Source organism: Microtus oregoni, unplaced genomic scaffold, assembly GCF_018167655.1.
Source record: "Microtus oregoni isolate MIOR12 unplaced genomic scaffold, Mior012 000012F_ref0000307, whole genome shotgun sequence".
NCBI classification, from domain to species: domain Eukaryota; kingdom Metazoa; phylum Chordata; class Mammalia; order Rodentia; family Cricetidae; genus Microtus; species Microtus oregoni.
This window is the reverse complement of record NW_024543071.1, coordinates 30822117-30845560: the sequence shown is the minus strand read 5'-3', so window position 1 is coordinate 30845560 and position 23444 is coordinate 30822117. Positions and strand designations below refer to the sequence as shown.

The 23444-nt window shown below is 41.3% G+C and overlaps 1 protein-coding gene across 2 annotated transcripts in view; it reads left to right on the top strand.

Moving 5' to 3' along the window:
- Nucleotides 1–3337: 3337 nt before the first annotated feature.
- Jak2 (Janus kinase 2) overlaps nt 3338–23444 on the top strand; it is a 63781-nt gene continuing 43674 nt past the window's right edge. The window contains exons 1-3 of one of the 2 annotated variants that reach the window (XM_041661302.1): nt 3338–3709; nt 4190–4272; nt 13614–13864. In XM_041661302.1, coding sequence (XP_041517236.1) covers nt 13639–13864 — 226 coding nt within the window. In that variant the 5' untranslated portion in view covers nt 3338–3709; nt 4190–4272; nt 13614–13638. Of the gene's footprint in view, nt 3880–4189; nt 4273–13613; nt 13865–23444 lie in introns of both variants that reach the window. The other variant, XM_041661301.1, reaches the window with a different exon arrangement.

Genomic DNA, 23444 nt, shown 5'->3' with positions numbered 1-23444 from the left:
GCTGTACCTCTCCTGGGCACATACCACAGAAATACTTGCACATCTGCGTTTTTTGCTGTACCGTTATTTATAATAGCCAGGAAGTGGAACCAGACCAGATGCCCATCAGCAGGTAGGTGGACAATGGGAACAACGCTACACACACACTGATGAAACTCTGACATTTGCAGGAAAATGGGCAGAAACGAAAAGCTTGCTGTTACATGAAGTAAGCGAGACTATGAACGACAAATACCTTATATGTCCTCTCCTCTGACGTGTGTGTGTGTGTGTGTGTGTGTGTGTGTGTGTGTGTGTGATGAAAGGAGAATGGACATAAGAGGGGAGGAAGAGCTCTTGAATCGGAAGAAAGGGGAAAAGGGTAATAGAATAAATATGACATCAAAACAGAATCAGGCACTATTTAAGAAGAGGGAAAGGACTGGGATGAGGGGTTGAGAGAGGAGAGTGGGAGGAGAAAATGTCAGAAGAAAGTGGTGACTTGCCCCCGGTTGTGGTGCATGTTTTTAATCCCAGCATTTGGGAGGCAGAGGCAGGCGGATCTCTGTGAGTTCGAGACCAGCCTGGTGTACAAGAGCTAGTTCCAGGACAGGCTCCAAAGCTACAGGGAAACCCTGTCTTCTTGAAAAACAAACAAACAAACAAAAGTTATAATGAAATCCATTACTTTATATTCTGCTTAAAAATTAATAAAAAGCCGGACAGTGGTGACACACGCCTTTAATCCCAGCACTCGGGAGGCAGAGGCAGGCGGATCTCTGTGAGTTCGAGGCCAGCCTGGTCTACAAGAGCTAGTTCCAGGACAGGCTCCAAAACCACAGAGAAAGCCTGTCTCGAAAAACCAAAAAAAAAAAATGATAATAATAATAATAAAAAATACAACAAGAATGCAGATCCCTGAATCTGTCTCCATTTTAACTCTGCTTTTAGCATAGTCTGCTATACAGTTCCTTGAGGTGCAATTGCAATAAAAAAGAGTTAGATTACTGATAAAATGTAGCGCTTTGCATATCTCTGGGCTTGATGGTGTATGTAAATTGGTCCTTCCCTGGCCACAACAGGCATTTAATAGCTGTGCTTAAGGACTTTGAGATATTTTCCCTCCAATCTACAAAATGTCTCTTTAAAAATGATGGTCCTATTATACTTAATCCTCATATTCTGGTGAGAAAGATATATTCTTCATTATATGGATAAACAGGAAGTTTAGGAAATTGAAATGACCGTCTTGGTAAAAGCCTTGATTGAAATCTGGGCCACCTGGTCGCTACTGCAAAACTTCTTCCTGAGATTTATTATGTGTCTGAGTGTTTTGTGTGGATGTATGTACACCACGTGTATGCCTGATAGCCAAGGAGGTCAGAAGAAGCCTTGGGTTCAGTTCCAGAGGATCCCAAGTTACCGATGGTTGTAAGCTACCACATGGGTGCTGGGAATCCTTGGTCATAGATTTTTTTCAACCTAGGTTTGCTTTGTTTGAAACCAAGTTTTGCTACACAGTTCAAGCTGACCTTGAACTCAGAATCTTCTTGTCCCAGCCTCCTTCTTGGCTATAGAAAGATTGAACTCAGGGACTGGTCTAACACGGTGGACTCAGTCTTGTTACTGTTTGGGTGTGGAAGGCAGTTCTGCTACCACGCTCCAGAGCAATGAAAGGGCAGAATCTTGCCCCCTGACTCTACACCCAGTGCCACAGTGGACAGCAGGTTACAAATTTTTACTTTTAAGTCTGGCCATGCAAAAAGGCCTAAATTTACGTCTTATCATCTACCTCAGATTTGTTTCTCCACGGGGTTCTGAATGTCATAAAAGATTTTGTCCAATTCCTCGGAACTCTCCCTTATCGTTATCAGAATGGGGGGAACTTTGTGAAAAGATTATCTGGCGGAGCACATCTCTAGCCACGGCACTACTAGGAATCATACCAAGAGCTGGAAAGATCGCTGGTACAGAGAGTAAAAAGGGCGCAACATCAAAACTGGTACCGGCTCAGCCCTGCTTTCCTGAGAGCGGCTTTCACTCTGAGGACAGACACATTTCTTAGTTTTTCTGTGTGGGTTGATAGAGGATCTGAACCCTGTAAGCTTATTGACAGTCATCTGTCTTTCCTTGTCCACCTTATCTTTTTGTTATGGTGACGTTTATTTAAAGCCCAGCATTCCCCAGGCAGAGGCAGGAGGATTTCTGTGAGTTCGAGGCCAGCAAGTGCTACCCACATACTGAGACCTTGACTCAAAAATAAAGGAAAAAGAAAATAGGCCACTAGATGTCAGATCTGAATAACAGCATGGTGTATGTAAGGTGACATAGGCATTATGAATGCTGCATTTGGGTCGACAAACCCAGGGCTAGGAGTAAAAAAGGTCTTATTCTGAATGTCCCGGATACTTCCTTGTCCTCTTACTTTTATTGTTTTCCCTAGACAATTCTTTTTTTTGTCTTTAAAAGTGCCAAACACATTCCCTTCTAAGGCTTCTTGTCATTGCTAGTTCCTTTCTTGTAACTAGATAGTTCCAGGACGGGGCCATTCTCACCCTTCATATTGCTGCTCAAATGTCACTCTAGGAGGTCCTTCCTGGTCATCCCAAAATAACATCTCTACTCACTTTCCTGTGTGTGTACATGTGACACGCCCAGCGCGGCGAAGATTTAAAGCGTGTATTGTGGCTTTTACGAGACTACAAGCTTCAGCAGGACACAGAATGGAGGTTGCTTTCGTCTCTTATCCTTGGGCGTCTGATGCCTCGCTGGTGGTCAGTAAATTCTTGAATGAATGAACGTGGCTCTTTGGGACCTCGCGAGCCTTTTCTTCTCCTTCCACCCTCTCCCCTTCCCAGAGGTGGTAGCTGCCCGAAGTCAAGCGCTCGGGTCTCAAGGGTCCGGCGTAGGTGGCGCGTCCCCTTGGGTCAAGCGATTATGGCAGCGAGCTGCAGGCGCGTGGAAGCGAAAGGAGAAAGGGTGCGGCGAGATCCGGAGAGGAAAGTCTCCGCGGATGCAGAGGCCTCCTACACTATCAGCCCGGGTGCATCGGGGCCTTCCCGGCCTGGCTGACTCATTCCCAGCCGCCTCCTCGGCCTGCGGAGCGGAGGCCGCATGCTCGCCCAAGGCAGCGCCAGCCTTCACCCATCCCGCTCCTCCACCTCCTCCTCCTCCTCCTCCCGCGCTCAGGCCCGGGGCTGCCCCGGGAATCTCCAAGAGCTCCTCCGCTTCCCGGGAGCCCGTAGCCTCGGCCCTCCCCCCCCTCCCCACCCCCGCCCGGGCCCAGCCCGGAGGAGCGGCCCCGCGGGCGGCGCAGGCGCAGTGGGGCGTATCCTCCGCCCCCTCTCCCCCCGCCCCCCTCTGGCTCGCCGGCGCCCGGGTCCGCTGCGCTAGGCCGCCCGCCCAAGGCAGCACCGGCAACGGAGCCCGCCGAGCAGAGGCGGCTGAGCCCGCGTCGTGAGCCGAGCTGAGGGGGCGTGCGGCCCCCGGGAGGGCGGGGACGGGCTCGGCGGCCGCGCGCGGTGGGCGTGGCGTGGGCTGCAGGAAGCAGAGGCAGAGCAGCGACGGGGCAGCCGCGGCCGCCGACGGCCTCCCGCCGTGCTGACGGGCTGGGCGGGCCCCGGCTCTGGGCGAGCTCGCGCGGCTTCGGCGTCTCGGTCACGGCCCCGGCTCCGGAGGCGCCCCTCGGGGCGAGGGTTGCTGGCGGCTGTCGGGACCGCCGCTGCGGGATGTGAGTGCGGGCCGAGCCCGCGCGGGAGGGCCCCCGAGGGCCCAGGCTGGCGGCCGCTCGCCCTTACACCCGGCCCGGGGGCTCCCTAGACCTCGGCCCGCCCGACGCGTCGCGGAGGAGCAGCCCCTGCGCGCCTGGGGCGCTCCTGTGTGGCTCAACCCGTGTCGCCGGTGGGTTCAGACCCTGGCTGCTGAATGGGGGTGGAGGGGGGGGATTGGTTCTCCCTGCTATCCCTCCTCCTGCTCTTCACTTCGCCGGTTACTGGCAGGGAACTTTAAAGCGGGTTTCCAAGTAGCCTAGGAAGGAGTGTCTGGCTGCCGATAAATGTATGCATCCTCTTGTGTCCTAGAACCCGATCCTTATCCTTCCTTATCCTTCTGTAAATTTTTCTAGGCATCTAAACTGTTCGGGGGTGGGGTGGTGGGAGAGCATCTATTTGCCTTGGGTTTCTGAGGTTGTGACTGCGGCTTCTGTTTTTAGGTTCCAGAAGCGGGCTACGGGAACAAGATGTGAACTGTTTTTCCTCCCCAGAAGAAGAGGCCCTTCCTTTCCCTCCCGCGACGGTGGGTGTGCGAGCTCGGGGCTGTGTGGTCGCTGCAGTTAAAAACAAGGGTGTCTGCGATCTGCGAGCCAGTGCCTGCTGGGGCGGCTGGATGCTTAGGTAGAACAGCAGAGCTAATTGTTGCTTACTCCGAAATTGGAAGTGCCGAACTTTTGCTGTTGCCGTGGGAGAGTAATTGGTATTTATTGTGTCTCTTGAATCCTTTAAAAACATTCCTTGTTGGGTTAACAGTGTGACTTTGCGGAGAAAATAATTTTGCTTGGGTGTCTGCTACCACATTGACTGCTTCCCGTATTCACCTGCCTCACCTTGCTATGTTGGTTGAATGTTAGGCAGTCTGCTTTCTGGTTATTAATCTGTCAGGGGAAACTCCTTTTCTCTGAATGAAAGGATAGGAGCCACTGAGTGTGTCACAGAGGGAAGGGAAACACAGTGGGAAGAAGGGAGTCGGAGGTTGCTTTTGGTTTCATAATAGGTTTGTATAAGTGAGCTGTTGGCTTACTACAAATATTCTGATACAATTCACAGCAGATTTGAAAATGAATCATCAATTCTTGGTCCAGTTTCTCCATGTTCTTCACCTGTTTACTACCCATTCCAAGTGTCAGGATCATTTGGTTGTGTGCAGATGTGCTCGGCTGTGCTACATCTGTAGACTGGATGTGTCCAGGACTTACGTATTATCCTGAGAGTACTACTTAATAGTTCTACGAAGCATTTACCTGTGCAGGAAGGCTGCAGGATGTGTTGGCTAGATGAGCACTTAGGTTTATTTTTGCTTTCACGGAGTGTTGTGGAACTAGTTCTGTAGACCAGGCTGGTCTTAACCCTGGAGACCTGCCTGCCTCTGCCTCCCCGGTGCGGGGATGAAAGGGGTGGGCAGCCGCTAACCACCACCTGGCTTGGATTTGTTTCTTTCGGTGTCATTTCCTTTGCGATTTGAAGGTGCCTTGACCATGGAAAGCAGACCTGATGTTTTTCTCTGCTTCACCCCAGTAGGCTCTTCTTGAAAGCTGGGTTCCATTCCTGGCAAAGTAGGAAAGAGCACCAACTTCCGAGTTAGGTCTGAATGTGTGAACTTATTTTAGAATAATGGTGTGTTCGGTACCTTTAATAGCTGTATCACTGAGAGTTTACTTTCTTAGGCGATGGTGTGAAGATTGATATGGTACATGCAAAGTAGTGATTTGGCCACTTTTTGAAAGTCTTAGCCACTCGAAGCTGGGCAGGTAGAGGAGCTGGATGGTGCATTGGTGATCTGCCCAGTGGCAATTCTTCCTTACAGTAAGGGGAAACTAATTCTGATGTATTTACAGCCTATGTATGGAAAGGTTTGCCACCTAAGTCCCATTTTGCTGCCCTCTTGTGGATAACTGTGCAAAGAATTTTCTTTCGCTCCTCCTCCACAACGTTCTTTTCCCTTTTTAGGCTCCTTTAGTTCTCAGTTTCCCGAACTGCGAACCAGGTGCCTAGAGCAGCAGTGAGCTCTGGCTTTCTGGCTTACTTGGGGTATTTTCAGGGTTCGGAAGCTCCGTCCGTTCCTACAATGCTGTGTATTTGTAGAGCTGTATTTTCAGAGTTTACTATGTGAACAGCAGCAGTTTAGTGTGTGACAGAGAGTGTGGAACAAGAAACGACAGTGTGGTAGTGTTTAGGATGGTGCCAAGGTCTGCAGGCTTGTCGGTGTCCCAAGCAACACGAAGCCCTAAGACTATTAATACCAACTTGTTTGAGCCTACATTACTATTTCCTTGGCTTAAAAACGTCATGAAGAAATTGCAGTCTTTTATGAGTCCCCAAATGAAGATAGTTTGGGAACATCTTCACTTGATTCCAGTAGACTTTTCTGATAAAATTTTTGATTCAAAGCTAGTAGCAGTTCATAATGGCTTCACGTAGTACTTCTCATAATGCCGTCTGACGTCTGCTGGTTTCTCATGTTATGATTATTCCTCTGGTGTACGTGTCACTATACTCGTTTCATAGCTTTTTAAAATATTCTGCATAGGTCTCTTACCACTATGTTTTTAATTAATCTTTTTGTCCCAAACGAAAACTATTACACTACTGCTGTAATTTGGATCATGAGTGTCCCTCAAAGGCTTTTGTGTTAAAACCTTTATTACCAGGCTTTGGCTTGCCAGAGATCATGGACTAATGGACGGAGGGGAGATGCTGAGATGCCGACATCTCTGATTGCTTTCCTGCTGCCATGGCAACCAGGCCTCTACTTTTCTCATGTTAATAATACTTTGCTGGTCAAAAAGACAGTTTTTGAACCCTCTGCATTTTCCTACAACTACATAGAACAATCGCCTTATGTTTGTATGGTCTGTATTGCTGTAGATGAGACTTGCCAGTGTTACCTAAGAAGAATCTCCTTTCAGAGTGTTCAGTGACATTTTTCCTCATTTCAGGCTAAGTCCGTTCTGACAGTCTCCTTGAGGGTTTATTAGGTCTTTATTCAATTTCAAGACAGATTTTACATGGATCCTCATCTCTTCCCAGTGTCTGTAGAAATGTTCCTTAATTACACACAGGACTCATTGGAATACATACTGCTGGGCTCTGTCTCCAGAGTTTCTGTCTCAGTAGGTGTAGAGTGGGACTCTTGCATTTTTTACATGCTTCCAGGTGAGACTGTCATTTTGGTCCTGGAACCACTACATTTCCAGAATCACTGATTTAATTTAGGTTGGCAAAGTTTTTCTGTTAAAGACCAGATAGTGTTTAAACTGTGTTGGCAAGATTGTCTCTTTTGCCACTCTACAGTGGTGCCTTTGTAATGCAGAAGCAGTCCTAGGCAGTCCATAAATAACTGACCTGCTGTGTTCCAGCAAAGGCTTATTACAGAAAGAGTAACTGGCTGAATTTGGCATGTAAACTGAAATATGAAAATTCCCAATGTACATTATTGCATAACACCACATTCTCCGTGAGTTATTCCTGTTCTTTTCATTCATTTAGTTTAGAGCAAAACTTATTGAACGAGCTGTTTGTCTTTTTAAAATTCTCTCTTAAAATTTATTTTCTTTTTTTTTAAATTTATTCATTTATTTATTATGTGTACAACATTCTGCTTCCCACACACCAGAAGAGGGCACCCGTTCTCATTACAGATGGTTGTGAGCCATCATGTGGTTGCTGGGAATTGAACTCAGGACCTCTGGAAGAGCAGTCAGTGCTCTTAACCTCTGAGCCATCTCTCCAGCCCCAAAATTTATTTTCTTGAGCAAGTAACACATTTAATTGTTATGATTCAAAAGTAGTAGTATTTTTTGTTCTTGTGTTATTTTGCTTGTGAAACAGAAGAGGGATTTTGTTGTATTAAAAATGGTGCGTGTTCCTGATTGCAACACACACATATGCCAAGTTAGCGTAGAAACACTAAATTCTCTTTATATCTCTACTATAGTGTTTTTAGGTGCTCAGATTCTAGCCAGCTGGAGACATAAAAATCATAAGCTGATCATTTAACTAGTTTTCAATTCTGATTGAAACCTGTATGTTTCAGGATCGTGTTGTACACATTCTTTCTATATTTTTTTACACCCCAGTTCCTGTGAATAATGATGTGCTTTTTGTTGGTTAAATTCTCTTTTACTCAGTCTTTATTTGTGTGTGTGTGTGTGTGTGTGTGTGTGAATGCTACAGGTATACAGGTGCCCTGGAAGGCCATAAGAGGGTCTCAGATCCCTTGAAGCTTGACTTACAGCTGCAGCAGACAGGGCAGGTAGAAATCCAACTTGGGTTGTCTGGAAGAATAGGAAGCTCTTTACCTCTGAGCCGTGTCTCTCCAGATTCTCTTACATGGGAAGGTCTAGTCCATGTTTTAACTGTGTATGACATATCTAAAAGCTTTCTCTATTTTAATTATCATGATCATTCTTTCCTTGTCTCTTTTGCTGCACTTCAATTAAGAATTTAATATTAGATTATACCTTAACTGAACGAAAAGTACAGGCTTTTAGGGAATTTTAGATCTGTTAATTACTGAAACGAGCATGGTAAGATTCCCTTATCAAACATAATTAGTTTGCAATAAGAATGGATTAGAAGTTATTTTTAGTTCTCTTGGCTTCTAGTTTCATACTTTTGCCAATCTGTTATGTTATTTTCTCATTGTCATTTGTTTGAAAAGTCAAGTGTTTTAGAATTCTGTAATATAGAAGTAATTTGGATGATATTATATTCTAAAATTGATTGTATTGGAGGCTTTTACATGTATGTGTGTATGTGCATACATAGTTAAAATTCATAATCGCCCCTATTTAATTTTCATTTATTTAACATCATTTTGGTGCCAGGGACCATGAATGAAGAAATTAATGAAACATTGTGCTTCTCACCTTCAAGAAACTTTCAGTCTATAGTGATGAAAGAAAAATCAGTAAACAAAAACATAAACTTCTGAGAAGTCTGAACTGATGGCTGCTGGGTAGGGGCAGGGACAGCTGGAGAGGGAGGCTGAGAACTTTGGGAGAGATGATGATTTCTGAAGGGTTTTAGGTGCCATGTATGAGCGTGGTCCAGACCATGACTACATTGTTCATTTCATTTTATATGAGGAGGAAATCCTATAAATATAGATCAGAAATAACTTAGATGTAAATTCAGAATTAAGTACTTGAAACTACATGCATTTTAAGAACTAGAGAATTTGCAGTCAGTAACTTAGAGCTACCTATCTCCTCCCACTAGTGTATTTTGAGTTTACCTTGTTTTTAGTGTTCTTTTTGGTTTCATATATGTACATATGCCTTAGTTCAGTTTTGTCCAGCTTATTTAAAGTGGTTATCGCAAAGCTTACAGTTTCTACAACTTACCATTCTGTTGTTAATGTTTGTTTCCTGCGGAGGGACTGCACCCCAGTATTTACTCATTTTCTCCATAATTTGATTGTTTGAAGGTTTGTGTGCTATGTTGTGACTTTGGAAGTGGAGTGCAGTGTGTATATGTTTGTGTGTGTGTGTTTTAGTTTCTCTAGGGTTTGTGACTACAAGAATTGATCCTCAAAAGCCATTCAAGAAGGTTAAATAACAATGCTGAGATGTGGTTTACATGGTGCTGCAGCAGCGCTGCCAGATAAAACTACAACAGCAGGGCACAGCAGAGCCACTGCAGTGGCACGCGCTGCAGTGTGTGTGTGTGTGTGTGTGTGTCTGTGTGTGTGTGTCTGTGTGTGTGTGTCTGTGTGTGTGTGTGTGTGTCTGTGTGTGTGTGTCTGTGTGTGTGTGTCTGTGTGTGTGTGTCTGTGTGTGTGTGTCTGTGTGTGTGTGTCTGTGTGTGTGTGTCTGTGTGTGTGTGTCTGTGTGTGTGTGTGTGTCTGTGTGTGTGTGTGTCTGTGTGTGTGTGTGTCTGTGTGTGTGTCTGTGTGTGTGTGTGTCTGTCTGTGTGTGTCTGTGTGTGTCTGTCTGTGTGTGTGTGTGTCTGTGTGTGTGTGTGTCTGTGTGTGTGTGTGTCTGTGTGTGTGTGTCTGTCTGTGTGTGTGTGTCTGTGTGTGTGTGTGTCTCTGTGTGTGTGTCTGTGTGTGTGTGTCTGTGTGTGTGTGTCTGTGTGTGTCTGTGTGTGTGTCTGTGTGTGTGTGTGTGTCTGTCTGTGTGTGTGTCTGTGTGTGTGTGTCTGTGTGTGTGTGTCTGTGTGTGTGTGTGTCTGTGTGTGTGTCTGTGTGTGTGTGTGTCTGTGTGTGTGTGTGTCTGTGTGTGGGTGTGTCTGTGTGTGGGTGTGTCTGTGTGTGGGTGTGTCTGTGTGTGTGTGTGTGTCTGTGTGTGTGTGTCTGTGTGTGTGTGTCTGTGTGTGTGTGTGTCTGTCTGTGTGTGTGTCTGTGTGTGTGGGTGGGTGTTGAAGTATGCTAAGGATTAAGGTGGAGAATGGTGAAATGTACTTGCAAACTACATTTCAAGAAAGATAGTTACTTTAAAAAATAAAACAATTCATTTGATTTCAGGAAACTTTTTTTTTTATTTGAAACATCTGCCTCTGTAGCCACAGTTGGCCAGGAATTCAACAGGTAACCTAAACTGACCTCAGACTCATGGTTATCTTCTTGCCTTAGCTTCTTAAGTGCTAGGATCACAAGCATGAGACACCACACCTGGCTTTAAATTGTTTTAAAGTGAACTTTTATTTGAAGTAGCCCAGCTCTAAGTGTACAGCCTGACCAGTGTCAGAAATAAGCTCATTGGTATCCGTCACCAGTCACAGCAGGACTACATCCCAGTGGCCTGTATGCCTCCTGCTCCTGCTCATTTTCTCCTCCCTCCCTGCCACAGTCCTGCCGTGCTAACCATTGTCCTAACTGTCACCCTAAGTAAGAACAGCTGAGAGATAGGAAGTGGCTTGAGAGGCTCCTATAGTAAGCAAAGATTTTTGCTAATAGGAATCAGGGAGAATGACAAAGTGGTAACTTTTGAATGCCTGGTTGCTTAGATTTGCCTGGAATAGAAAGTAGGGACTTGAAGCTTTTGATTAAAAGCATACCAGAAATTTTTTATCAGGATAAATAAAAATAAGCTAGCACCATTACCAAGAAACTGTCAAACTTTGCTGCATTAAACAGAACCGAAAGTCTTAAATTGCTCGATGGAAAGACATGGCGGCTCAATTGACAGCAGACGGTAACTGCCCACAGAGGGCAGTGCAGGTAGAAGTTTCAGAGTAAGGGAAATTTTTTTTCAAAGGCATTGAAAAAAACACATGGAGACTAACTCCTAAAAGATATATTTCTGCAGGAAGAAATGAATCCAGAGGGAAGTCATAGGATCACAGACACTGAACACAAACAGATGTATTTAGCAAGTTACTCTTTAGTACTAACAGTCTACTTTAATTGACCTTGTATCTGTTCAAAAACCAACTCTTATCTTAGTTATCTTTTCCATTGTTTTTAAAGTTTGTTTCATTTGTTTTTGTTTGCTCTTAATTATTTCCTTCCTTTCCTTCCCTCCATCTTTGAGCTTAAATTGTTCATTCCTGAGTAGCAGTGTTAGTTTGTTTGAGATCTTCCTTTGATCTCTATGTAAGCACTTACTGTTAACTTCCTTTATAGAACTGCTTTTTGCTGTGTTTGATTGACTTGTAGAACTAACAAAGACTACATAACAAATTACTGAAGTATTTTTTAATCATATAAATTTGAACAAATTTAAATTCTTTTGAGGTTTTGCATATTTACTCAGTTAATCTTCAGAAAGCTTGTGACTTTTTAATCTAACAATTGCCAATTAGGGTGTTTGTTTGTTTTGGTTATACAGTTTCACTGGGTGTATATTTTTATAACTGAAGACTAGTTCTAATTTTTTCCTTATAGTTGTATATAGAAATATGTTTCAAATTGTAATTATTTCTCTTTTTTTTTTTGAGGCAGGGTCTCTCACTACTGGCTGTCCAGGAACTTGATATATAATATATATCAATCTGGCTTTGAACTTGCAGAGATCTTCCTGCCTCTGCCTCCCAAATGCTGGCATTAAAGGTGTATGCTATGGCCAAGTTATAGTCCATGTTCAGAGGGAGAGGGAGTCTCTACCATCCCCATGTAGACCAGGCGTGTTATTCTCTTAGTTATTTTTTCCTTCTATCTGTAGTACTTAGAGCAGTGCTTTGTGTATAACACATGTTTTACAGTTTTGTTGGAGGTTACTTTTACTTATTTATTTTTCTTTTTCTAATATATTCTCACTGTGTGACCCTCCTTCTGTCTCTATGCACCACCACTCCTAGTTTATTGTTTGCTGTTATAACCAATATTTTCCTTATGTCCATGATAACATATATTGGTAAGGTTGTCACATTTTTAACACCAGTCATGAAAGAGTCCAAATAGGCAATCTCATATTTTAGCTGCCAGGCAGATTCTGGTGTAATTATCTAACTACAATGTCAATGAAAAATAAAAATGCGTAAAACAGTACTTAGTTTTTCATCTTCCGGTATCAAAGGGCGACATCCTATTTATGTTAGTGGTTTTACAGATCTCCTAAGCTTGAACTCTGCACACTTCTTTCACTCCCCTGGCTTCCTCCACATTCAGTTAGTCACGGGTAGCATTAAGTCTTGTGTTTCTACTGCCTCTCATTATCTACCCATGCTGTTTGCATTTGTGATCTCCTGTTGCCTATACTGCGGCGGCAGCAGCTTTCTAACTTCGTGACTTATCTTTCTGATTTGTTGTCTGTGGTATGAAGTTTAAATTCTTTGGTGTAGCATTTGCTTCTTTCCTTAACCTTGTGCTGTATCAACCAACCTTGTACTCTTTGTAAGCAACTAGATGTCTTGTGGAGGTAGACAGTTCCTGACACTGGTTCAGCTGCTAATCACGTCTAAGTATGTTATCTCTCGGCCTTTCATGATTGCCTCATGATTTTTTCTTGCACAAATTCAGGTAGAAAGAAGGTAAGAGGAAAAAGAATAAAGATCACGCTGACAGTAACTTCTTGAATCTTGTTTTCTGAAACTGATTTAGATAGTTATCCGTTAGTAGGGAAGTAGTGTTTTGTTAGGCGCTGAGCTTCTCTTTCAAAGGAGGAAATGCTGGCAATCTTGCCGCAGTTGTCCATCCTACCGGGTGTAACCTCTTACTGTTTTAATGTAGCCTGGTGAGTTGTTGTGCTCATAGTACTCTCTTCAGCTTAGTGCACTTCCCTGGACTACATCTAAATCCGATGCATTTTTCAAAATCAGCTTTAAATCTGACTGTCTCTAATAAGGCTCCTCAGATCACTCCCATCTGAAATGTAATTCCCCTCCACTAAAACAGTTCTCAGGGTAATTGTAAATAATGTTTATATGTGTGAACTTTTCTGTTGTCTGTAACTGATTCTAATGCTTTTTAAAAAGATTATTTTATGTGTTTGTGTGTTTACCTGCATGTGTGTGTATGTATGTATGTATGTATTCATGCACCTCATGCATGCTTGATGTCTGCAGAGGGCAGAGGAGGGTGCTGAAGTCTTTGGAACTAGAGTTACAGAGGATTGTAGGCCACTTGTGACATGGGTGCTGGGAATCAGTCTGGGTCCTCTGGAAGAGCAGTAAGTTCTTTTTATGGCTGAGCCATCTCTTTTCATGGTTGTTTAGTTAGTGATACATATTTATATCCCCTGTTAGGTTTACAGCTGGAATTTTAAAATTGTCCACTTGAAGCTCTGTATATTTATTGTGCTGTGCTTTCTGTGTAGTAGTATACAATGTTTAATCAGCTAATCACTTTGACAGAGTCATGGCTGTCAATAAGACTTCTTTGTGTATGAGGGTTGTCTTTATTAATATCACTTTTGGGGTAACTATTGTTTTGTCTTAACTAATATCACTTTTTGGGGTAACTGTTGTTTTCTCTAATAGGCCAATGTTCTGAGAAAGACTCTAGATGGGAATGGCTTGCCTTACAATGACAGAGATGGAGGCAACCTCCACATCTCCTGTACATCAGAATGGTGATATTCCTGGAAATGCTAATTCTGTGAAGCAGATAGATCCAGTCCTTCAAGTATATCTGTACCATTCTCTTGGGAAAGCTGAAGGAGACTATCTGAAGTTTCCAATTGGAGAGTATGTTGCAGAAGAAATTTGTGTGGCTGCTTCTAAAGCTTGTGGTAGGTATTAAAAATCATCTTTTCTTATCTATAGGTTATTATTTTAATTGTTACTCTAATACAATTTACATCTGTAATTTATTATGACTACTAGCTGTGTGTTCTTATGCATAACAATTAGAATAACATTATAGAATTTAAAGTGATGGACATAGAGTGCCTGCAAATGTTTTGAGATCATAGTAGGTAACTAAAGAATCTTGTCATGGAATATTTCATAAGTCAGTCTTTTTTTTTTTTTAAAGTGATGTTGGGTTTGCTATGTAGCCCAAGCTGGTCTGGAACTGATTGTTATATAGCCCAGTCTGGCCTTGAATCTACCTGTTGTTTCAGTCTTAAAATCTGGGATTACATATATGAGTTGGCATCTCCAGCTTCATATGTAAATCCTGAAAGTACATCCTGAGCAAAGTGTGGCAGTAGACTATCAGTTTGTTGAAATATGTATTTGGGTAAAATTCTTATTTATTTTTTTATTTTTATTTTTTTTTTGTGTGTGTGCGTGTATATTTTGCCTGCATGTATGTCTGTGTACCATTTGTGTGCCTAGAGCCTGTGGAGGCCAGAAGAGGGTGTGTTACAGATGGTTGTAAGCTGCCACCCCGGTCCTTCTCAAGGGCATTCAATACTCTTAATAGCTAAGCCATCTCTGGATATAATTATTGATTAAATATTTTACAGCTTTAGGCATCAGATCATTTTCTTTTCAATTCCTGAAGTTCTCTACCAACCCCATATATACCCCTCCCCCTCTCTGTTTTTTCCAATGTGCTTTGAAATCATTTTTATCTTGAAACTCAATAAAACATTTATCTTAGTGTTCTGTTGCTGTGAAGAGACACCATGTCCACAGCAACTTTTAGAAAAGAAAGCATTTAATTAGGGCTTGCTTATAGTTTCAGAGGTTTAGTCCACTGTCATCAAGATATCACGGAGGGAGCATGGCAGCACCCGGACAGACATGGTGTTGGAGAAGTAGCTGAGAGTTCTACAGCCAGATCTGCAAGAAACAGGAGCTCTGGGCCTGGCATGGGTTTTTTTTAAATTTCAAAGTCCACCCCCCAGTGACACACTTCTCCAACAGGGCCACACCTCCTGACCCTTTCAAATAGTGCCACTCTGTGCAACCAAGCACTCAGATCTGTGAGCCTATAGGAGCCATTCTTATTCAGACTACTGAAACAATTCACCTTTTTATGGCCTGTCCAAAACTGTAGAACTAATAAATTTTACAGGACTACTAAGATTATTTAAGAAACATTATGTTTTTTAATTAAATGTTCTTTTAATAAAAGACTAGTTGAGGTTTTATTTTTAAGTAATAGTAATATGATTGTAATGCTACAGGTAAATTAAATATCTAATAATCATAAAATGCTCACACTAATTTGTATGTATTAATGTTATATAACATTAACAATAATTTATTAACTTAGTTAACAATATAAATGAGGTTAGCTGTTTAGTCAGAGTAACCATTAAATGGAGAGGAAATCCCAATTTTCACTGAGCCTGGAGCCAGATTAGTGCCCAGCAAACCCCACCTATCCTCCCATTTCCAGCCCCCATAGTGCTAGGGTTATAAGCAAGCACGCAGCCACCCCAGCTTTTTCTATGAGTTCAGGGAATTTGAACTCAAGTCCTGTGACTATGAAAGAAGTACCTTTACCCATGAGCCATCTCTTCAGCTCTCTAAGAAAGTTATATTAGGAATTTAAAAATAGCTGTGTTCTTTTTAAACTATTTCTTTTAAAGGTTTAAAGATCTTTTTACACAGGGCTGTGGCTGCAGCTCAGTTGTAAAGCTCCAGGGCCCTGAGTTGAAGACTAGCAACACTCATATAAATCCACACATTTAAATATAAAATTTTTGTATTTCATTTTGGTGACAGTTTTACCTCAGTCCATATTAAAGGTCAGATAAAATGTTTGGCCTGTTCAGTATCATAGATAATTTATTGTTTATCAGATTCAGGATATAAGTGAAAAAGCATAAGCACCTAAAATGTAACTATCATTCTATTCTATTTTATCTATAGCATTTAAAATGTAACTATCATTCTATTCTATTTTATCTATAACATTTAAAATTTTAGATACCAGTGAATAAGGATAAAATGTGTAGCAAAACCCATTCTACTTCAGTAGTATAGTTCCTTTAAATGAGTGGAGACTGGGAACAATAGAACAACGAAGAAGAAAAGAATTATATAGGTATAAGACTTGATTACATAGGCCATCTCAGAGACTAAACCTTTTGTCTTTGATGAACCCTTTTTTCTTTCTTGACACAAATTTAAAGGTAAGTTAATAGTATTTTTATACTTTTCTCGTAGCTTTGTTTTAGAGGAAGTAGGTTGCTTCTCTTTTTCATGTTTAACACCTACCCATCCTCCCAAAGCTACTGATATTTAAAAATAAACATATTGACCTGGAGAGATGGCTCAGTGGTTAAGAGCACTTGTTGCCCTTGCAAAGGATCTAGGTTTGGTGCCAAGCCCCCACAACAGCCCATAGTTCCAGTTCCCTGTATGCCACTGCCCTCTTCTGACTTTCAAGAGCACCAGGCACATTTGGTGGTACACAAAAATACATGAAGACAAAACACTCATACACACACAAATTCCTTTAAAATCTAAAAAAGATATATAAAGACTACATAATAAAATGATTACAATGTTTAATTTTTAGTTTAAATTTGTAAGTATTCTATGAAAATATGCTTTAGCTGGGTTTAGTGGTACACGCCTTTAATCCCAGCACTGGGGAGATAGAAGCAGTAGGATCTCTGTGAGTTCCAGGACAGTCAGAGCCAGAGCTCTGTAATGATACCCCGACTTGGACTTAAAGCAGATATACATACATACATACATACATACATATATATATATATATAAATGCACAGATACACACATACTGACACAAACATGTGTGATGTGTGTGTGTGCTTTAAGTTCAACAAAATCTTGTTTACTTTGTTGAAATGCAGTGTAGTTAGTTCGTTGTCCTGATGCCATTGCTATACAGCTTGGATTACTGTGACTTGGTAGTTAAGTTACCGTGTATTATTTGCAGTGTTGGAGATTGAACCCAGTGCCTGGCATATGCTGCTCAGGTACTCCTAACACTGAACTGTTGATAGCCCTGTAGCATGTTTTGTAAATAGGAAGTATGGGTTATTAAAATTTGCTGTTCTTTTTTATAAGATTATTTGGCACTTTTAGCCCCCTTTTTTTCCCCATGAATTTTGTGATTAATTTGTTGTTTGTACATAGAGGATAGCTGAGATTTCAGTAGTGATTGCATCATATATATATAGATTGAGGGAATGTTGCTATCTTTTTTTAATGTTACAATTTTATTTTACAAAATTATGTTTAATTAAAAATTTACACAATATATTTTAATCATTCTTTCCCCTCCCCAGTTCCTCCCAACTTCATATTCTTCCTCTCTGTGCTGGGATTTGGACTAGTTTCAAGTTGTAGAGCAAGTGTTGCAGCTCTTACGTGCTCATAGCCCTTAACAGCAACTAGAGTTGAAGATCCCAGACAGGCTTAGGTGTTGGGATTCTGTGGCCCTTGACATTGGCCAGTAATACAACTTTGAGGCTGGGGTATCTGAGACCCTTGTCCTAACGGTTTGACAGGTCTCCAGAAGGTGACCAGGGCCATGGGCCTGCAGTTTCTCTTCTCTGACTTTGTACAAAATTCATTTTTCTTGAGCCTCAGGCTCTTTATTCTCTGTGCACTTCCACTGTCTCCTTTGCCATGTTTGTTCTCTTGCGCTGTTCTTCTGTCTCTTCTTCAGCTCTCAAGCATTTGGTATGGTGTTAGTTTCTACTGCTGAATTCACCAATGCTAAGCTGTCGCCACTGCTGCTCTGCTGTCCTTGCCGCTGTTGCTCTTTTGCCTCTGTCACTTCTTGTTGCCAGCTCAACCCACAGGCAATAAAGGGCCATTCAAGAGAATCTTTCATCAGGCCTAATGTTAAAATATAGAGGAGGCCGAACAGGATTAGTCTCTTAGCTGGTTTGAAGCAGTCACAGAAAACCTTGCATGTAACCGAAGGTCTGTCCTTTCACCAGCCACAGCACTGTCCCTTTAGTACTGCTCACAGTCGTCCTTTGTCAGACCACTAAGGGAAGTGTTTGCTCTGGCCTGGTGGGAATGGTTGCACGATCATCCTCAGTGCACCAGGGCTTATGATAGGAAAAGTCCAGCACAGCCTTCTGAAGTAGTGCTGGCTGAGACCACTTCAAGAGCTGGAACTTTTCTTAAGCAGTCCATGGAGTGCTCAGCATGGCCAGTGTTGGCCAAGGGTAGTTCAGATGGTTGTTTGTCTGACTTTTTGTTAAAGGCAGCCAGGGCAGGAAGAGAAAGTCTAACAGCTGCCAATTAGGAAGTCAGATTGCCCTATTCTCCAATATGTACCTATTTACAGGAAAAGGAGTGTGAGAGGAAAGGCATATAGTAAGAACTCAAAGGCCTTATCCTTGACACAGCTAGTGAGTTTAACAGTGCTTAACATTCTCAGTACCTCAGAGGTGGGTGGCCTCATCTGCCTTGAGTGATTAATTCTAACATATTTGTGAAACTAAATTTTCCTTTTAATGTTCTACTTATTATGTTGTAGCCAGAAAAGATAACTTTGGATGATTTTAACTTTATGGATTTATTGATAGTAGTTTTGAGACTGTATAAACCCGAAGGGTATTTCCCATGTGTGTTCTGTGTGTGGGCAAAGCTTTCTATATGTCTGTTCCAGCTAGTTGATCTGTACTGTCATTTAAGGTCTTCCTTTTTGTTCTTTGTAGCTATTGTGTCCATTAGTGAGAAAAGTATATTGAATTTGCCAACTACCATTATTGAGCTGTCTATTTTCCCTTTTACACCTGGTCTCCAAACACACATGTAACAGCTCACCCTATCACAAATACTCAGAAGCATACTGCACACACAGCCTTACAGATCAGTGAATAGGAATTGCTTTTTGCATTTTGTGTAAGTGCCCTGTCAGAAAAAACCATGGCATTGGCTTATTCTTCAAAATCTCATAATGTAAGAATAGTGATTAAAATCATATTCAGATGTTTACATTTAAAACCAGTGCTAGTTTTTAAGTTAAGATTCTCTTCTCAGTGTTTTTCTGTGAAAATGTCAGGTGTTTTATGGCCTCTTCTGGGACAGCTTCACCTCCTGTTTGGCCATATATGCCCTGCACACTAAGTTCACAGAACATGGTTAGAGGGTGAAGGAGGCATGTTGTTGTAATAGGAGCGGTGGGCTATGTTCCTGGCACCCGGCCGCCCACACGGCTAGCTTTATACCCGAAATAATTACACAGAAACTGTATTCTTTTAAACACTGTCTGGCCCATTAGTTCCAGCCCCTTATTGGCTAGCTCTTACATATTGATCTAACCCATTTCTAATAATCTGTGTAGCCCACGAGGTGGCTTACCAGGAAAGATCTTAACCTGCATCTGTCTGGAGTGGGAGAATCATGGCGACTCACTGACTCAGCTTCTTTCTCCCAGCATTCTGTTCTGTTTACTCCACCCACTTAAGGGTTGGCCTATCAAATGGGCCTAGGCAGTTTCTTTATTAATTAACTAATGAAAGCAACAGATTAGAAAGAAATCACTCCCACATCAGCATGTACTTTCTGTCACAAGAGATATGGATTCAGAGGTGTGTGTTGTGGCTCATTCAAATATGAATATTTGAGTTCAAATTCAAATATTGATATTTGCATTTCCGACTTTAAAGCATTTCTTAATCTAAAATCAACACTCAAAATAGTTTTTTTGTGTAACAACTTTGTCAAAGTATTTGAGTGGCATTATTTCCTGCTCCATTGTGCCCTTGTGGTAGTTTATATAGTTTATTGTAGCTTAAAGTTCATTTACAGAGCGAACCCTTTCCCTCCTCTTAGCTGTAAAGTTTTCCTAATCCCCCACTCCAACTTTCCCATTTTTACACAGGATTTCTATTTAATTAATGCCTTTTGTTTTTGTTTTAAAGATATGGTCTTACCAGGTAACCCTGACTGGTCTGAAACTTGGTATGTAAACCAAGATGGCTTTGCTTGCAGAGATCTGCCTGCTTCTACCTCCGTAGTGCTAGGATTGAAAGATGCATACCATCATGTCAGGCCTTGAGGAATCCTTTTAAACAACACAGTTTCTTCTGCTTTGTCTCTTAGTCCCATCCTGGTAAGCAGGGAAATAATCTCTTGTGAATGTTCAGATTTTTTTATGTTGTTACATATACTACTTATATATTTTGTACAACTTCAGGATTTTTGTTTGGTTTTGGTTTTGTGAGACAGGGTTTCTCTGTAGCTTTGGGGCCTGTCCTGGAACTAACTCTTGTAGACCAGGCTGGCCTAGAGCTCACAGAGATCCACCAGCCTCTGCCTCCCGAGGTGTGTGCCACCACTGCCTGGCTCACAACTTTAGGATTTTGAGGTAATTTTAGGAAATTGATACTTTAATGTGCACCTTGTTTTTCCTTAAAAAAAAAAAATTGAGAAAAAGCTACCTAGCCAGTGACTTTTATTTCCATTGTTTTGTCGAACTTCATAACAGTCCAAAGCAGGGGCCGTACTGCCATAGGTTTCCTTCTGCCTACAGTTTCTATCTTAACTTTGTTACTACCGTACTGCTCCTTTAAGAGTACAAGAGGACAAAGTTCTAGGTTGCAGTGTTTAAACATTTTGTAAATTTCTCAAACTAGGACTCCTTTCTCAAAAGGTATACCAGTTGTATTTCTAGCAAAATCCTAACAGCTACAATTTATGGTACTACTCACTGCAGAAGTCTCGATTTTGTTGAATGTGTAAAGTGCTGGCACGTAGGATTCATTTGTGCTTCCATCAAGATTAGGAATTGCTCTCGTTAGTCATGTGGATTTGCTTTACTAGGAATAATGTTTTCATTTTTCCTAAATCATGAATAGTTCAAGTAATATTTTATGTATAGGAATAAAGTACAAACCAGTGTACTTTTGGAGTTTATTATTTTGCCATTTTACTTTAGATTTCTATAATGATATTTTGATATATTACATTAATAGAATTTTCTTTGTTTCATTTACTTGTTCTTTATTTTGTTTGTTTTTTGAGACAGGGTTTCTCTATGTAACCCTGGGCAGGCCTGGAACTTATAGATCCACCTGTGTCTGCTGGGTTTTAAAGGCATATGCCACCATTGCCTAGCTGATAAAATTTTCTAATTTAGCTTTATCTGGAATCCTGTGATAAATCAACAGTGAACTTTGTTGTGATTTTTTTTAACGAGATATTTATAGATTAGGTTTTTACTCTGCTGAGAGGACGAGCTCTCAGCAGGTCAGAGAAACTGGAGAGAAGGTGTGGTGTCAGCGAAACTGCATATACATAGACTTGCCATCCCTGGAGGGATGGCTCAGCCGTTAAAGGCTAGGCTCACAACCAATATATATAATTCTTTCTGCTGCTTGTTCTCTTTATTTCTTCTTTATCCCTTTTATACCACCTAAGACAAAGATTTCTATGCAAGAAAAGATTACCTCACAACTACAGGTTACGTATTTTCCAAGAACAAATTAAAATCTTTACCTAAAAAGAAATCATATTAAGAGTTTTTCCTTAGAAGCCTACAAGTATTTAAACATTTTTCTTTGTATCAATTTTCCCACCATGACATTTTTTATTCTTTTATAATTGATTAACAAAGTTTTAAGCAAGCCAAGTATATTTCAGCCTTTCTTTGTGCTGGCAGGCAGCTGTTCTTGTGGTTTCAATGTAGCAGATTCCTGTTCTATTTCTATTCTACAGAATTTTATAAACAAGTAGTCAGCTAACCATCTATTTTTCTTTATACACAATTGAGTCATTTAATTTCCTTTCACAATTTTGTTTTTTCCAAGGTGCATACCAAAACCTGTGATTAATTCTGCAAGCTACATGACCAAGGAACTCAGGCCTAACCTTGGGTGTAATTGCTTTCTTTGGTCGCCAGTCTATTTTTCCACAGGTGAATGTTGTTGTTTGTTTTTTATCTTTACTCTTGGTTTTTTTACTCTTTGGGAGCCTGCCACTATCTTCCAGATAAATCACATGGAGACAAATTCTTACTTATTAATGCCTGGCCTTAGCTTGACTTGTTTCTTGCCAGCTTTTCTTAACTTTAAATTATGCTTAATACCTTTTGCCTCTGGGCATTTTCTTTTCTTCTGTATTTCTTACTTTTACTCTTTCTCCGTGGCTTGCTGTGTAGCTGGGTGTCTGGCTCCCTATGTCCTTCTCTCCTTGGTCTTTTACTCTTCCTCTTCCTCGTTTCTCCTATTTATACTCTCTGTCTGCCAGTCCTGACTATCCTTGCTCTTTTCTCACTATTGGCCGTTCAGCTCTTTATTAGACCATCAGGTGTTTTAGACAAGCAGAGAATGACAGCTTCACAGAGTTAAACAAATGGCAGTGTAAACAAAAGTCACACACGTTAAAACAATGCTCCCCAACAGTAGAATTCATGGGTCTGTAATGCGTGAAACTTCCTTGTTCTTATTTTTCATCTTCTGCAAATTTCATATCTAACAAAGGAGAAAGTAACTTTTAACCATTTTTTTTGTCTTTTTTGTATTTCTTGTTGGAGCAATTGGCAGAATAACTTAAACCATTTTCCTAATCATCTTTACTGTCTTAAACACCTGTATCTTTTAGGCTGACCCAGAAAGTTCAGTTGAATCATTGGTTTTCATCTAAGATCTTGTAAAAACCATCTTCATTATGATCTGCAAGTAAATTGCCCAGTGAGGAGTGGGATCTTCCCAAGAAACAGTCACAGTATACTAGATACAGTGGGATCCTTTCACATAGGAATCAAACCATGCCACATAGAGCAGGAACATGACCGCTTAAGCAGGCTAAAGCACAACAGAAGTAAGGAACATTCTGGAGACAGTATCCCCAGGGCCTAGTCTCTCCAGGGTTCGCTCATCTATAGCTGTGCTGTTAGCTGAATTGAACTCCATAAGCTCCATTGCTGACTACATCTCCTCTGATATGACCCTGACAGTACTGCCAAACTATCACTTTTTAATATATCTGTCTGCAAGCATAATCTCCTAAATGTAAAACGTGCCACTTCTGTGTCATACTGGATGGCATTGCTTTTGGTTTTAGGTTGCACTTACATGTAACTTTTGAACTGGATTTGTTTTCTTTCTTTCCCTAATTTTCCTTTTATTCTCATGCACCTTTATTTTCTATTGAAAAATGTAGGTAGGGGCTGGAAAGATGGCTCAGTTATTAAGAACACTGACTGCTCTTCCAGAGGACCCACCCGGGTTCAACTCCCAGCACCCACATGCATCTCACAACTGTCTGTAGCTCCAGTTCCAGAGGTTCTAATACCCTCATACAGACATACATGTAGGAAAACACCAATGTTCAGAAAATAAAAATAAATAAAAAAGAAAATTAGGTAGATTATGTCTTTAGTATTTAATTTTTGCTTATTTAATATTTTTACATCTTTTTAAAAGTTATAATTTTCTGCAAATTACACATCTTTCCAAATTTATTAGTGTAATGTTC